Consider the following 16,667-nt stretch of genomic DNA (forward strand, 5'->3'; position numbering starts at 1 on the left):
TCTCTTTCATATGATTATTCATGATCAGTAGAATAAAAACAATTAAATAGAATTATCTGCTGAAAGAGAATCAACAATTCATGAAAATATCATGGTGTATGAGATGTAAGATTATGTTTCTTCTGTTTGAAATTAAATTAAACTTGTAAGAAAATGAAAATAAACCAAGGATGAAGATCTGTTAATGCACTTGTACTGTTTCAACTTGGATTCAATTGAATGAATAAAAAACAATCAGAAAACATTTCACCAAAATGAAGGGCAGAAGAAAAAGAACATGTATATTTTTTTTACATTTCATTTTGCACTTTATTTAATTGTACAACAATCTTTCTAATACACAGCATCCTCTTATTCTGATCCTGCGTTTTTTTATCAGTATTTTCTCAACAGACTCCGAAAACGAACAAAACTCCAAGTTTTTATCAGTGTTTTGTATTTTCTCCAACCATTGAAATACTTTCCAATCACCTTCCGATAACTTGGCCGCTGCTGCACCAAAATCCAATACTCAGCAATATTTGGCCTGCTATTTAAATACTCATCTTCCAAATTAAGGAGTACCAGCCGAGCCAGTACTGGGATTAGCATTGCATCTGCCATTGAGAACTCTTCCCCTGTTAAATATGATGCTTCATTCAACTGTGTTTCAACTTCATCAAGTAGTCTAATAAGATGTTCTTTGCTTCGTCTAACAACTTCTTGGTTTTTCAACTTGTCTTCAGTTTCGTATGCTTGTTTCAGCTTACGGTGGTAAGCACTTGCTAGATCAGGGGATTCGGCCATCCGAGCTATCACCACTCGCCTTAGGAATTTGGAAACAGTCATCCGGTACTTCTTTGGGATGCAAGAAAGTGTGAAATACTTGGGATTCCACTGTTGTATCTTGTGCATCCATTCAACAACTTCTCTTGTACTAAACGAGGACTCATCAGCACCCACAGAGACAACAGCAATTCTTTCAATGTACCTACAAATTCCATCACCACTTCAAAATTTTCTTGTTTTCATGTATACTATGTCTATTTAGAGACTCGTTTCACTTGTAGGTGTCTTGTACTATGACAGAATAAATACAGATGTCAGCCCACATGGAATTAATGCAAGAGTAACTTTGAGACAGCAGATGTTGGATCATGCTTGAATGTTCAAAGAGAAATAACAAGAGGGCGTGCATCATAAATAGGGGTGTGCAAAAACTAAGCTAAACCAAATAATCAAACCGAGCCGACAAATTTGGTTCGGTTTGGAAAGTAAAAAGAATTCAGTTCATTTTTGGTTCAACCGAACAAAACCGAAAAAATCAACCAAACTAACCCGTTTAGTGTGGCTTTAAAATATTTTAAATCCTTACAAATTTGGTTCGGTTTGGTTTTGAAAAATCTAAGGTTTCAGTTCGGTTCAGTTCGAACCACATGCACACCCCTAATCACAGATCGCTCAAGTTTCAGATTTATTCCAAACACGACTAGTAATTTCTGTATAATAGTAAAGGGAGTTGGCAAAGAGACATACAAGATTATCTCAATGGTGTCGAACATGATATGGGCGCCATTCTGGAAAACCGGGAGCTTTGCACTTGGATTTATCCTGAAGAATGAGACATCCATGTTCTTGCCTGTTATAGGATTGGCATGGTGTGATGTGTAGTCAATTCCCTTTTCTTCCAAAGCAAGCCTTACCTTCTGACTATCTAGAGAGTATGGATGGTGATAAAACTGCATGATTCAATCCGCACTGGTATTCGGGTAATAATAGCTTAAATGGTTGGCTAGGTAGATTTCACCTCTATTCCTTGCAACTGTTAGATACTTTTTCGGAAGTCAGGCGAGCTTGAGTTAGGAAGTAGAACAGTACATATGAAGATCTAGAACTGCGTCATTAAAGAAAGATGAATAAGCAATATCTCCGAAGACCTCTTCAATGGTCCGAAATAACATTAAAGCTGCTATTTGATGAAGGCTCATGAAACCATGTATAGTTATGAGAACATATATAGAGTTAGCGGTGTGCATTTTGTTCGAACTGAATCATATCGAATCGAAAGTTTTATTTTTTAGAAACCAAACAATTTAAAATACTTCAAACTGCGGTTCAGTTGGTTTTTTCCAAATGGTTCGATTTTTTCAGTTCGGTTTATACTAAAACTGAACTGAATTTTTGACTTTTGAAAGCGAACTGAAAAACCAAATTTTTTATAATATCAAACCGAATCAAACCAAATTATCAGTTTAATTATTCTGTTTTTGCACACCACTACATACTGATGGAAGGGAAATTCAGGGTACTGAGATTCAGGAGAAGAAAATCTGCATGACTGCTGAAATCTTGCCCTCTTGCTTTTCGAACTATTACGGCTGTCACATCATCATTTAAATGAGGGGAAAAACTAGCATTAGCAATTCAAGAACAAATTCTAAACATAAATAGAGATGCACAAGCATGTCCATGCGTTTGTGCAATATACACAATTAAAATCCACTATGCTTCCGGATTTTGTTGGGATGACAGAAGAGCAATCCTTATGCAACATGCTTATATAACAAAGATGATCAGCAATTCAGCATACTTTATTTCCTTATTTACACAAGCCTAGTTTGGTGACAAAGGATACAACACCATATTAGCAGTAATAAGTTATGAACCAATCCACATAACCTGATAGATGACGTATCTGACCAGGAAACCTATACCTAAAAAGGACATCCGAATCTACATACAAACAGGATGATCAGCAAAGAAGCCAATGGCATATTGATACATGTGCATTCTGATTTTTAAAGGAGATATAGAAAACCACTATATAAAAGACCTCTAGTTCCGTTCATCATCAACTTATGATATGGTATAATTCTCAGATTCATTCTCTTATTTCTCATACTAACTTCAGTATCGGAGTACCTTCTCAAATTCTAACTTAAGCATCCGAGTTCATTCTCAAATCCATTCTCACGTTTCTCATATTGACATAAGCATCGAAGTATTTATCGACATCCGACCAAGTAGGCTAATTGTTCATTGCCTTGCAAGCACCTCTTGAATAAGTCCAAATGCATCATCAAAATATAGACAAACATAAGCCAATTGTCCTGATAATTAATCCAAACAAATTCAGACTTTAATTTCCACACAACTAATCAAAACAAAGACAAACACTTGGCTAAGTTATAAAAAGGGTATCATATGCCCATATTAACAACAACTATTCTCAAGCCAAGAAATTAGAATAGTAGAAGCTATCAAAACAAAGCCTAAGAATAATAACTTCCAAAATAATAACCTTCAAGTTCATGCCCATATAGATATCTAGCCAAACCCAAGAATAAAACAAGAGAAATAATAAGAAAGAGTAAAAACTACATATTTTTTTAGCAGTAAAAACTACATATTCACTCCAATAAAACCACGAGTTTCTTACAAAGTTTCAATCTTTACATGCAAATTCATAAAACAAGAAACGACTCAGATCACATACAGTATCTCAATCCAAACCAAATCAAGCTGAGAGACTTACCCACAGAGGCTGGAAAGTTCAGCAAACGGTTTACAGTTAATAATAACTTTGTTTTGTTCTTTTAGAGAATTGAAAAGCCAACTGAAGTTTTGATGCTCTAGAAGGGAATAAAAAAGTATTTATTTCGTTTCATTTATTCTGTGAATGAAAAAGAAGAAAATGGAACATTCATCAACAGCTTTAAAAAGGCAATGTTTATGTGGAAAGTATAGGGCACTAACCAAGTCCAACACATCCATACCAACTTTTAAGGCTAAGTGGGTGAAAGGTTGGCGATGGACTCTTCTCCATCACCCCATGTAAATTCTGCAACTCTCATAGGTAATTTCACAAAAACAAAATCTCTCATTTTTTCTCCAATCCTTAATAAAACATTCTTACCTCCACTCTAAATCAGTAAATTGATATAATTTGACATATATACAAAAATTGGAAAAAAACATTATAAAAAAAATTACATTTATTACTATTAAATGTTATAGTAAATTTGTTTTTACAACTTTTTATTTTCTTTTAATAAATTTCACTATATTATAAAAATATAGAATAATTAATTTTTAAAATAATAAATAATTATTCATAAGTTTAAAAAATAAATAATAAAATATTAAATATGAAATAGACGGAACGAGTAATTGATAAAAAGATAAATTTAAATTATTAAAATTTTATATACAACTGCATTCATCCTTTACCTTAATTATTTATATTTTTAAAATTAATTTATTTATAACATAAGTTTACTAATAAGAATGTAAATGAACCGAGCGAAGTACGAGCTAGGTCAAACAAGTTCAAACTCGAGTGTGTTATGCATGTTTGAATTTAAGGTCGAACGAGTTTAAATTTTTAAACTCCAGTGCAAGCCCGATTTGAGTTTGATAAAAATAAAAGCAGTTATTAAAATAAAACATATTTAGCCGACAAAGCGCGCAAGTTGATCTCTCTAATTGAGGTTGTTTAATATATTTTATTTAATTTTCACTATAAAATATGTAATTTAACCAGTATATATATAAATCAAAGGTATGAAAAACTAACATAATAAAAAATATTTATTATTTATTTACAAGAGGCCCGTTTTGGCTTCTTAGAGCATCCCCAATGGTATTATTTAAAATAAAGAGCATCTTTTGTAAAATAAAGAACATCTTAAAAATAAAGAGTGATATTTAAAATTTTACTCCAATGGACTCTTTAATATCAATTTTTTATTGTATATAATTTTAATAATTAATAATAAAATAAAAGTATTAAATAATAATAATATTAAATTAATTGCCTCTCTAATATTAAATTTTATTTTATTTTGTTTTCATATAAAATATTAATAAAATATTAAATATTAACAAAATAATTTTTATTTATTTAATTTTTTATTCATTTATTTATTCAGTTTTTTGACTAAAAGTAAAAATATAATATTTAAAAGTAAAAATAACTACCTTATTTTTTAAAATTTAAAATTTTACTATTTGAAAAATGAAGTAGAGAGTGAAAATGGCTCTCTACATATGGAGAGCCATTTTCACTCTCTACTTTAAATATAAAGAATAGAGAGTCCATTAGACTCCTAATTTATTGTCAAACTCTTTAATTTAAAGAGTTTGACAATTTTAGAGAGTCCATTGGGAATGCTCTTATGCTTTAAACTCGAGAATTTCATGTTTATTTTAAAAAAATAACATTCTACGTTGTTTATTTATTTAGGACATCTCTAATATATTACTAATATGCAACTTACAAATTGATTTTTATTTAATTTTTTTTTTATCAGTAGATAGTAAAAAACACAATAATACAAATAGTCTAGAAGAAGCAAATAAATATAAACACAATTACATGAAAGAAGAGTTAAACCTAATCTTCATTTGTTTGGTCCATTTATGCGCATATGTGTTTAGGGCTCGGGGAATGTAATGAACCCTTGAAATGTTGAAGGATAGTTGAAGATGCCAAATATAAGGTGAAAACATGTTTCGTAAAGAAAAAGTTTAATGTTAAAAATTTTAATTTTTTATTCTCAAAAAAAAAATTACTTTTATCAGTTAGTGTAATTTTTCCTAAATAAAAATTGAATAATACATGGGCTTTACTAAGCTAAGAAGTCCTCTAATCAGTTGCGAACCCAAGCCTTACTTTGGGCAGATATAGGTAGACCACACTGCACCGATCTTTAAAGGCCCATTAACAATTTAGAACTAGACTATGTCTCACCAACCCATACCCATTAGCAGTGATCCAATGTTTTCCATCTAAGGTCGCTTTGATTTTTTTTTTTTTCCCGTACAGAGTCCATGAGGTTTTCTGAACGGGTCTCAACTATGAGACAACATCTTTAAACCTTCCACATTCAGACTAATCCACATTCGAGTCGTGTAGGTCCTTTGCGGGAGGTAAACTCTAGTCACATGTTTTAAACGGCTGTATAAATGAGTACGGTTCGAACCTGCGACCTCACTTAAAATAAAAGAGCACCTTACCAACTTATCTACGTCTTGGAGTTAAGGTCGCTTCGCTTTTAATGTCTGAGACAAAATATGTAAAATAGTTACCAAAAAAAGAACAAGATATATTCAAGTGGGGAAATATCAAATAAAATCATGCAAATGAGAAAAGATATATACACATATACCTTACTCCATATCCAACATTAAACTGAACCAATAAAATACAATTTTTTGTATATGTTAAATTTACTGTGCCATATCATTAAATGGGAAATATGCCAAAAAAAAATCAAAATCTACATTCCATTTTTTGTAGTTTAAAAAAATAATTTCTTTTTAAACTTAATTACAATGTCAAATCAAATATTTGTAATTTTAATTAAAAAGGTAATATTTGTTCATATTATTTATAAGAAAAACAATTATTTAATTATTATTATTTTGACATAAAATATCTTAATTATAATTCTATTTCTATTTTTAGTTTTAATTTTTTTATAAATTAACACGCTTTCCAATAAAAATATATTTTATATTAGCGGCACTTTTAGAAAGAAATACTCCCTCCATTTTTATTTAATTGTTCATTTAGCCAAAATTGTACATAGTAAGAAAGTGGATTTTTTTGTCTTAAATTATAAGAGTGTATAATAATATAATCCTATTATGTAATACTATATGCTTTGCAAATTGAGTTATACAGTCATTTATTAGGCAGGGATGGATTTCGAAGATAATAGCTAATGTTATCTTAAAATCCTAAATGGACAACTAATTATAGACAAGTTTATTTGACTAAATGGACAACTAAATAAAAACGGAGAGAGTAATGTTTATGAATAAAACTCATGGTCTTAACAATTTATTATCTATTTTAGCGGTATTTAATTTGACTTACTTTGGAATTTTGAATTTCGGTCATGAAGGGCCTTTTGTACTTAGGCCTCACTTGGTTCAAAAATATATAATTTTCAAAAAGTATACTTCCCGGGAAATTAATTACTGAGAAAGTTAATGTGGAGGAAATTAATATTTTACTGCTTGGCTCACTTAATAATTTCTCGGAAAGTTATATTTTATTTTAATTAAGTAAAATCAAAAGACAATATTACCCTCAATAACTAAATTGGCTAATTAGATGTAGGAATATAATAGTATTTTAATTAAGTTAACTAGGGAAGATGAACTAACCTAGATTTTGCTAGGGAAGTTATTTTCCTAGTTAAAGGAAAGTTAACCCCTTAATTTTTCGGTAAGTAGAATGGCAGAAGTGAAACAAATGAGAAAAAAAATGCTATTTTCTGAAAAGTTACATTTTTTTAAGTAAACTTACCCCAATCAAATGAGTCCTTATTATATAAAGGCTTATCCCCTTAAAAACCCATCACCTTTTACCCCCAATTCGTTTGCACCCTCACGTTGCAAAACCACCAAATATACCCAAATTACGACCTTTCACTTTCAATTGCACCCTCAAGCATTAAATTGATATCTTTTCACTTCAAAAAATAGGTTTATTTTTGTTTTAAATAAAATATTAAGTCCTATATTAAAATATATGCTAAAATTTAAAGTATTGATTTGAACATTTTTCAAGTAAAAATAGGTCAATTTAATGCTTGAGGGTACAATTGAAAGTGAAAGGTCGTAATTTGGGTATATTTGGCGGTTTTACAACGTGAGGGTGCAAACGAATTGGGGGTAAAAGGTGGGGGATTTTAAGGGGATAAGCCTTATATAAATGGTGGAACCTTTTTCATTTATTAATTTCAGTTTCAGTAAATGCTAACAAACACTTCTCCATTGGTTGTGGTCCCACTGTTTTGTGTCCCTATAGCAATTAAATTAGTAGTGATTTTCTTTTAAAATAATTGGTTTGAATTTGAACCTGCTGCATTAAAGTTATTTTTCATTGACAATTTAAATTCAAATTTTAATTAAAATTTCACATAGCTCTGAAAATATCCGATGCAAATTCACATAGATTCAATTTATGCATCAAGTTTGATTAATAATAAATAGATATTTGGTGTCTATTTTGGCCGATTTGAGTTCAAATATACATAATAATATTAGAATACAAATTAAAAAGATTAATTCGGTTCATAAAAAATTATTCTTGTAGATCATAATTCAACTCTCTTGAAAAGGGATGTATATGTACTATAATAAAATAAAACTCTTAAAAGTTAAAATTAATTTTTGTTGTGAAAAAAGATGTCCATATTGAAATTAAAAAAAACATCCAATTCTATATCAATTCATACAATTTTTTCTAAAAGTTTCACAACAGTTTCGTAATAGTTGTGTATATATTTGAAGCTACATAAAACTTAATTAGTTTTTTTTTTTTTTGAAAAGAAACTTAATTAGTTAAATAATAAAAATATTAATTTACTATTGATTAAATACTACCTTGATTATTTTTTTCATTCAAATAAAAGGAATACTGGGTTGACCATATTTTTACTGGTTAAAGTACTAATTTGATTTCCATATTGAATTGGAGTACAAATTTGAAAATTAGGAAACAAGTGGAGAGAAAATAAATAAAAAAAGATTAAAATTTATATTTATACATGTGATCTACTTTTATTAACATATATTTTAAACAGGTAAATATGTAAATTTTTCCTTTCTCTGCTAAATGGGGACACAAATTCTTAATCTGAAAAATAGAAATGATATATATTTCTTTTTAATGTGTGAGGAACAAAAATGTAAAATAATGATATAATATTATAATTCTCCACACCACATATATGTATTAGCAAAATAGGATCATTCAAAATGGAAATTTATTAGATCTTCTCTCTTTATAAGGAAAGGTTGACTCAGTGACCCATCATAGTATAGGAAGAAATATCAAATAAAATTCACATGCAAAGGAGAAAAGATATTATACACCTACTCCATGTCCACAATAAATTAGCCAATATATTTTTTTATTTATATTTTGATGGTCCTATATCATTATATGGGAAATATAAAAGACACTTCTCTCCATCGGCCATGGTCACTGTTTTATGGACGTATTTGAATTACTAGTAATTAAATTTATTTTTATGGACCTATTTGAATTTTTAATTTAAATTTAAATTTTATTGAAATCTGAAATAATCCAATGCGACTTCATAAATTTAATTTATGTATTGTAATTTTTTTATCATCTTCGTGTATTGTATAATTTGTATTGCTATAAAAATAGATCCGAACCGAATCCATATTAGACTTTAGGAATCTGTTAAGACCTATGATCGTGTCTATTTTAACTGAATTGAATTTGAAGAGACATAAATACTAATTAAAGAGATTAATTCAGTTTATAAACAAAATAATTCTAATCAAACATGGTTCGATTCTCTTGAAAAAATGCTTTATTTATCACGGTATTATAATAGATTAAAGTTTTTAGAAATTAAAATTAAATTTAATCTAGAAAAAATGTCAATATTGAGATAATTAAAAAGAACACTCAAAATATATGAAATTTATCTTAGTGGGTAGGGCTGAGCATCGGTCGGTTCGGTTGAATTTTTTTTGGTTTTTTCGGTTTGGTAAATTTCCAAACCGAACCGAACTTTTGGTTTGGAGGTGAGAAAACCGAGCCGAACCAAACCGAAAATTTCGGTTCGGTACAGTTCGGTTTGGTTAAAACCGAATTTCACTATTTTTTATTTTTTTAAAAAAAATTATATTAAAATTAATTGAAATATTAAATAATTAGAGTCTAATAAACTTACATATATGTTTAAATAACAATTATAAACTCATATATCAATAATAATTAAGATATAAAGACAAAAAACATATAAATATAAGTATATATGTATATTATTTTAAATATATATATATTATATTAAAGTTCGGTTAATTCGGTTTTTCGGTCGGTTCGGTTTTCAAAACGCCCAAACCAAATCGAAAACCGAACACCGAACACCAAACTTTAACTAAAGTAGAAATCGAACCAAACCGTTTTCACCGAAAAACCGAACCAAACTACGAAGTTTGGTTCGGTTCGGTTTTTCGGTTTGGTTCGGTTCTTACTCAGCCCTATTAGTGGGTGTTCTTTTCTTTTATTGAAGTGCGTAATCTCAATATTTGAATCATTTATGTATTTGGATAACTTTTTGATGGTTGAAAAGGTTTCAAGATCGTAATCTCAATAATAAAATCATTTATGTATTTGGGTAACTTTTTGATAGTTGAAAAAATCCTATCCGATAACTGTATTAAACAATCCACATCTTATTTTACAATAGTTCTTTCGAATTGTCGAGGAACTATTTATTTATGTAGTTTTTATTTTTATTAATGAAAATTTTAGCCTTTAAAAAAAAGATGTGTATTTTACATTTTAGAATCACCACTATCCAAAACTCACGCGATATATATATATATATATATATATATATATATATATATATATATATATATATATATATATATATATATATATATATATATATATATATATATATATATATAAGTTCATTAAACTCATTTTATGGGTTATTAATAAAGATATATAATCTTCAATTTTGTAATTTCATTATTTCTTAGTATTTATGTCTATTGAGATTATATAATTTTCATTTGAAAACAATTTAAATATGACCTTTTGGCAATTTCCGTTTTCGATAATATGATCCAGATAGTTTTCTTTTTGGAATCTCATTGTAGATATTTTATCTCCATTTTTAGTAACATATTAAATTCATTTTATTATAATTTTTAATATAATTTATAAGATAACCATTTATAAAAAAATGTATATTTATATTTTTAAAATATTTGTTATTCTTATAATTTATTTATTGTTTGTAGCTTCTGATAAAAAAAAAATTACAAATACAACAGAAACTTTCTCCATGGCTAGTCATAATAAACAAAATTTTGTAGTCAATATTAAATTCCATTGATCATTTTTCAGAAATCTAGGACAGTGGTACAACCTACAAGGATAAACACTGCATAGAATAAATTATTTACAGAAAATGTTCTGGTGGCTCCACCTGCTGTTCAATCATCTTTATTAATCAGGTACATAAATGAGTTAGTTTTTTCACTTGTTTCGTTGCTCATTTTCTTTCTAAATATATATGGTTATTATTTTTATAAAAAAATCAAAGAATTGAGATTTCCTTATGTTTATTTGAACATGAGGAGAGGGGTCATGTTTATTGAATTTATACCATTTATTATAAAATAAATGGTGTAGATTAAAAAAAATTAATTTTAGTTAAATTAATCTACGCCATTTATTTCATAATGAATGGCGTAGATCAATGAATATAACCTCTCATGTTCATTTGAACATGAGAGAATATCCAAAAATAAAATGTTATCCAATAATTTATCAATAGAAAATTTAATTTAAATTTGATATCTAAATTTGGCTCAAAATTAACGGATCTAGACGAACCGGATGGAAAGTAGCCCCTTCCCCTCCACCGTTGAAATTAGGTTAAGCCACCTAACTGGCAAATTAAGAATCCCTTTCTTGTGTGAGTTAAAAAAAAAAAAAAAAACATGACAGTTTTTTTGTTAAAAGTAGGCTTAATACCTTAAAAAACCCTCACCTTGCATTTTTTCTTCGTTTATACCCTAGCCTTGTAAAAACATCATTTGTACCCAATTTTAGGTTTTTATGTTTCATCCCTACCCAAAAGCATTAAATTGCACTCTTTTCATTTGGAAAAGAGTTTAAACACATACTTTAGTCTATTTTAAAAAATACAAATAAATTTTTAAACTTAAAAAATAATCAAATACATCCAAATAATTAATTAATTTTTTTAATTTTATAAAATAATAAAAAAATTATTATTATTTTTAATTTTTTTGTCGGAAATATTTATTAAAAAATTAAAAAAATTCGGAAATATTTTTTGTAAAAATTAAAAAAAAATATTATTATTTTTAATTTTTTGAAGAAGATGGTATTTTTGTATTATTAATAACATTAATATCTAATTAGTATATAAGTTAAAAATGAAGGATTGTTTTAAACTCTTTTTCAAATGAAAAGAGTACAATTTAATGCTTTTGGGTAGAGATGAAACATAAAAACTCAAAATTGGGTACAAATGGTGTTTTTACAAAGTCAGGGTATAAACGAAAAAAAATACAAGGTGGATTTTTTTTAAAGAATTAAGCCTTAAAAGTATAATAAAGTTAGTTAGATGAAAGAAGGATTTTGTTTGCAATTTGGTTAATGTGTCGTTTTGGACTTCCAAAGTCCACTTTTAACGGTCATAGTTAGGAGCTACTAAGCAACACTGCAACATCATAGGGTACGTAAAGGACTTCTTTAAGAAATTATCATTATCCCTAACCTCCACAAACAACAAATCATATGCAATATGCAATGCATATTCTCGTAAATAAAAATGTTAATTCGTAACAACACGACTCAGTAATAAGACCATAATCCCTTCAAGTCCATCAAAATCAATTCACACAATCAAATATAACATTAACTAACTATTTATAGGTTAAACTATTTCTTATGTCGATAACTTTAACTATTTTATTTTGTCAACAAAAAATATTTAACCATTTTATTAATACATTTTAAAAAAATATTTTGAATAGTTTAATCCGTTAAATTTTGCAAACTACGCTAAGACATATATTGATTCGAAGATGTCTGGTAGGGCGTGAATTGCTTAAGTTAAAAAATTCCATAACTTTGATTGAATTAACATTTTGATATAATTATTCCATTTTGCAATATTGAAAGATCTAGTTGTTCAAATTTTTTCTGAATATATTTGACAAAATGATTAAAATCATAGATAGAAAAAATTATTTTATTTTATTCTATTTTTATTAGAATATAGATACTCAAATCCGAGCATAATGAATAGTAGACCGAGCAATATAAATTTCAAATTGAGCAATTAATACATAAGCGTAATATTTTATTAAGATTGTGGGTTAATCACTCCGGTGATAAAAGAAAATCTGATCAATCACATGATGTTATATTAATTTTCATTTCTTGTTTTTTTTTTTTTATAAATAATAATCTGATTATCGGAATACTGTGCCAGCTGAACTTCGGATATTCTTTTTAACATTTGTAGTTCCTTTCTTATAAGGTCAAGTAGTAATGTAGTATCCTAAACACCAACACGTTATTCGGTAATTTATCATAAATATAGTTTTGTTGCCCTAATTTTCTCTATACGTCATGACTCATGCATAAAGTTGCAAGGGTTTTCCGGTATGACTAAAGTGGGTTAACTATTTTATATTTTAATCAATTTAAAAATGGATACGGTTAGGATTAATTTGTTGGGTATTGTAGTGAATGTTGCAGCTTCATTTAATTCCCCATTTTTCATGACATGGTTTTAGGGCAGCTTTCCTGGCTTTATCCATGCTTGTGTTTCCATCATCTCCCTTAAAACAACAAATGATTCAATGTCTTTTTATACCTTTTAATTTTTCCGACCGTAAAATTAAACTATATAATCATTTTTTAGTCTATAAATATAAAAGAAATTATCATATTAAATTAAAAATAAAATCATTTAAATATTTTAGTAATCTTATGGAGTAATGAACATTGAATATAATAGCTTTATAATAATTCACTTTTAACTATGAAAAAGGATATTATATAAATATTTTAATAAATTAATCATAATTAATCAAATTCTATTTATAAAAAAAAATTAATCAAATTCTAATTTTTTATGAAAATACAACCATTTATGGGATGAAGGAGTATGTTGCTTGTGCGGATGACACTTCCTAACAAAAAAAATTCATTTTTCCATTTATAAATTCAATCTAATCAAATCTCTTTTACTTATATCATCAATATTTATCTGTATTTTTTTATTTTGAATATTAAATCCTTCACTTACAAAAAAATAATCAAAGTGTTTTTAATTTCACTTATCGTTGGAACAATTGCAGTTTGAAACTTAGAATTCTAAAAAGACTGAGTCGCGGATTAAGTCGCTCTCTTTTAAACGTTTCGCGGCTCAGCTCGAAGGTTCAAAGCTGACGATCAACCACGTTATCCTTAGGATAGAACAGTTGAACTGTACTGCCACCACTACACTGCGACGACAGCTCGATTACACTTAGACCATGTTTGGTTCATGGAATAGAATAGCATGGAATAAAATAGTTATTCCATAAAAAATGGAATAGCCATTCTTTAGTTTTTGAGGGGAGTGTTTATTCCACAAAATCATGGAATAGCAATTCTTTGGAATACGTATTCCATGAACCGAAGTAAAGAATTGTCATTCTATGCGGAATATCTATTCCATTCCGCACCTATTTCATGAACCAAACATGGTCTTATTCTTATTGCTCAAGAACGGATTTTCTAACACAACATATGTGTTTTTTGTACTCAAGAATGAGCTTTGTATTTCAGTGTATATTACAAATGAGAGGTAAACCTCTATTTATAGGAAAACAAGAGGGGACAAGGCATTAAAAGCAATAAATACGAAATCAAATCTTATTAAAATAAAATCAGTCAAATAAAATTAAATAAGAAGGAGCTGATTCAGGGATAGTGCTATGTTGCAAAAAATTAAAATAAAAATGTTATAAAAAATTTAGTGCTCGAGCCGAACCAACGCAGACTAGGCCGGACGGAGCGCGTGTGTGGTAAATCGGTAAGGATTTAACTCCTAACTCACTCACCAAACTGAGAATCTCTTGATGTATTTTTATAAAAAAATTTAAAATATATAATTAAATTAAAAAAAACATGTAAAATTGATGAATTTATGTTACTGTCATTTTCCATTAAGATCAATGATAATGAGCATCGCTGCACGAGTGATACCTGCTTGCAACTAACCAGTTCACTTTTATTTTTTTTAGCAAGATATTTTGCAGCACTTTATAGCACGTGAATGTCATCCTTAGATCTATATTTCCACCGACAAGTTAAGAACCGAGAGACAATGCTGATAAATTTCATTGAGAAGTAAATTAATTCAGTATATAAATAAAATTAAAATTTAATTATTTTGAAATAAATACTCCTTTTATTTTATTTTAGTTATTGTTTTTGGTTAAATTACTAGTATTGAAAAAATGTTTTCTTTGTCTTAAATTATAAATATAAAAATTAATATAACTCTATTTATAAATTCCACTATTAAAAAATTTAGTTTAAAAATAGAGATATTAATTCATTATTGGATAATTTAATTTTAAAAAACTATTATTTAATGAAGTAATTTAATAAAAAGATCAAATTTAAAATACTATTATAAAATTAATACAAAAATCTTAAAGTGATTATTATTAATAGATAATTTTTTTTATCTAAAATATCGATGGTCGTCTTTATTATACATGCACTCAGTGGGGACCCATATTTCACATGGTATGCCAATTTTATGGAATTTTACTGTTCTTTTGAAGGACCTCAATTTTAAGGTTAAGATATGAAAAAAAGTCATTTATTCTAACAAAATACTTATTATCAAAGTATCTTAATAACCAAATGTCTTCTGAATTTTGAACTGTTTTACAACAAACCCTTTAATTTTTATTTTCAGTCAGTAAATTTTTTTAATTTTTGTTTTAAAGACCAATAAAAAATTTACCATCCATTTTACACTAATATCGTTAAATATTGCTGACATGACATTTAAAAAATTTAAAAGATATATTAGACAACAAGTTCTATATCACCTTACGCGTTATCCAAAATCCTAAAAAATCAAAAAAATAAAAATATTCTTAAAAATCTTAACCCAATAATTTAAACATTCTAATATTTTATCCGTCCCTCTACCGGCCAGACGCCACATACTCCGGCAGCCACCTCTTCACATGCCGCCACCACCCACTCCCCCTGCCACCCTCCTATCATCTTCATCCATGTTACTGTCGTTCATCCTTTTGAGTATGTATTAATTTAACTATTATATTTAATTTGTATATACATATAAATTAGTATGTATCGATTTAACTATTATATATAATTTGTTTATAAATCTATAATAAAATCAAATCAAAATCAATACTAGAATATAATAATCGAAGCAAAATTTAAAATAATTAATGTGGTTTAATTTTTATTTTATTTTTAAAACATAATAATTTTAAATTTTATTAAATCAAACTGAGGCCTCACTTGGTTGGGGGTAAGTTCACTGAGGAAGTTTAACTTCCCGGGAAATGACATTTTTTTCTCACTTGATTCACTTTTACTAATTTACTTCCCGGAAAATTAAGGGGTTGACTTCTCTTTGACTAGGAAAATGACTTCCCTACCAAAATCTAGGTAAGTTCATCTTCCCTAGTTAAATTAATTAAAATATTATTATATTCCTACATTTAATTAGCCAATTTAGTTATCGAGGGTAATATTGTCTTTAAATTTTAATTAATTAAAAATAAAATATAATTTCCAGAAAGTTATTAAGTGAACCAAGCAATAAAAATATTAATGTTTTCCATATTAATTTTTTCAGTAATTAACTTCCCGAAAAATATACTTTTCGGAAATTATATATTTTTAAAGCAAGTGAGCCCTGAACGGAACGGAACCATACCATCCCCTGCATCTATGAAGGAAGAAACGCAACTGGCAGACATTCTGTGGTACACGTGTATGCGTGGCCGTTGAAGTGAAGGTTACAGTTATAAAGATATCCACGTGTATGGTGATCTATGGTTTTGATTGTACTTCTTAGCCAGTAGGAGCG

General features: G+C 27.9%; 1 protein-coding gene across 8 annotated transcripts; it reads right to left on the minus strand.

The window, feature by feature from the left end:
• Positions 1-185: 185 nt before the first annotated feature.
• Positions 186-3,891, minus strand: LOC126658308 (glutathione S-transferase TCHQD). 8 transcript variants are annotated; one of them, XM_050352651.2, is made up of 4 exons: positions 3,515-3,727; positions 2,265-2,357; positions 1,516-1,873; positions 186-970 (listed from the first exon to the last, which is right to left on the minus strand). In XM_050352651.2, the coding sequence occupies exons 3-4, from the start codon at positions 1,722-1,724 to the stop codon at positions 376-378; spliced, it is 804 nt and encodes a 267-aa protein (XP_050208608.1). In that variant the 5' UTR covers positions 1,725-1,873; positions 2,265-2,357; positions 3,515-3,727; the 3' UTR covers positions 186-375. The 8 variants fall into 8 exon arrangements, with proteins under 8 accessions (XP_050208608.1, XP_050208605.1, XP_050208603.1 ...); XM_050352648.2 differs by having other exon boundaries at positions 2,265-3,035; XM_050352646.2 differs by having other exon boundaries at positions 2,265-3,089.
• Positions 3,892-16,667: the final 12,776 nt, after the last annotated feature.

This window comes from Mercurialis annua, linkage group LG1-X (assembly GCF_937616625.2).
Source record: "Mercurialis annua linkage group LG1-X, ddMerAnnu1.2, whole genome shotgun sequence".
Taxonomy (NCBI): domain Eukaryota; kingdom Viridiplantae; phylum Streptophyta; class Magnoliopsida; order Malpighiales; family Euphorbiaceae; genus Mercurialis; species Mercurialis annua.

Bases quoted from the DNA above. Each gene is read 5' to 3' on its own strand.
- LOC126658308 (XM_050352653.2), bottom strand. From the start codon at position 1,724: ATGCAGTTTTATCACCATCCATACTCTCTAGATAGTCAGAAGGTAAGG. The intron at 971-1,515 runs GTATGTCTCTTT...TGGAATTTGTAG, and splicing joins GACACCATTGAGATAATCTT to GTACATTGAAAGAATTGCTG.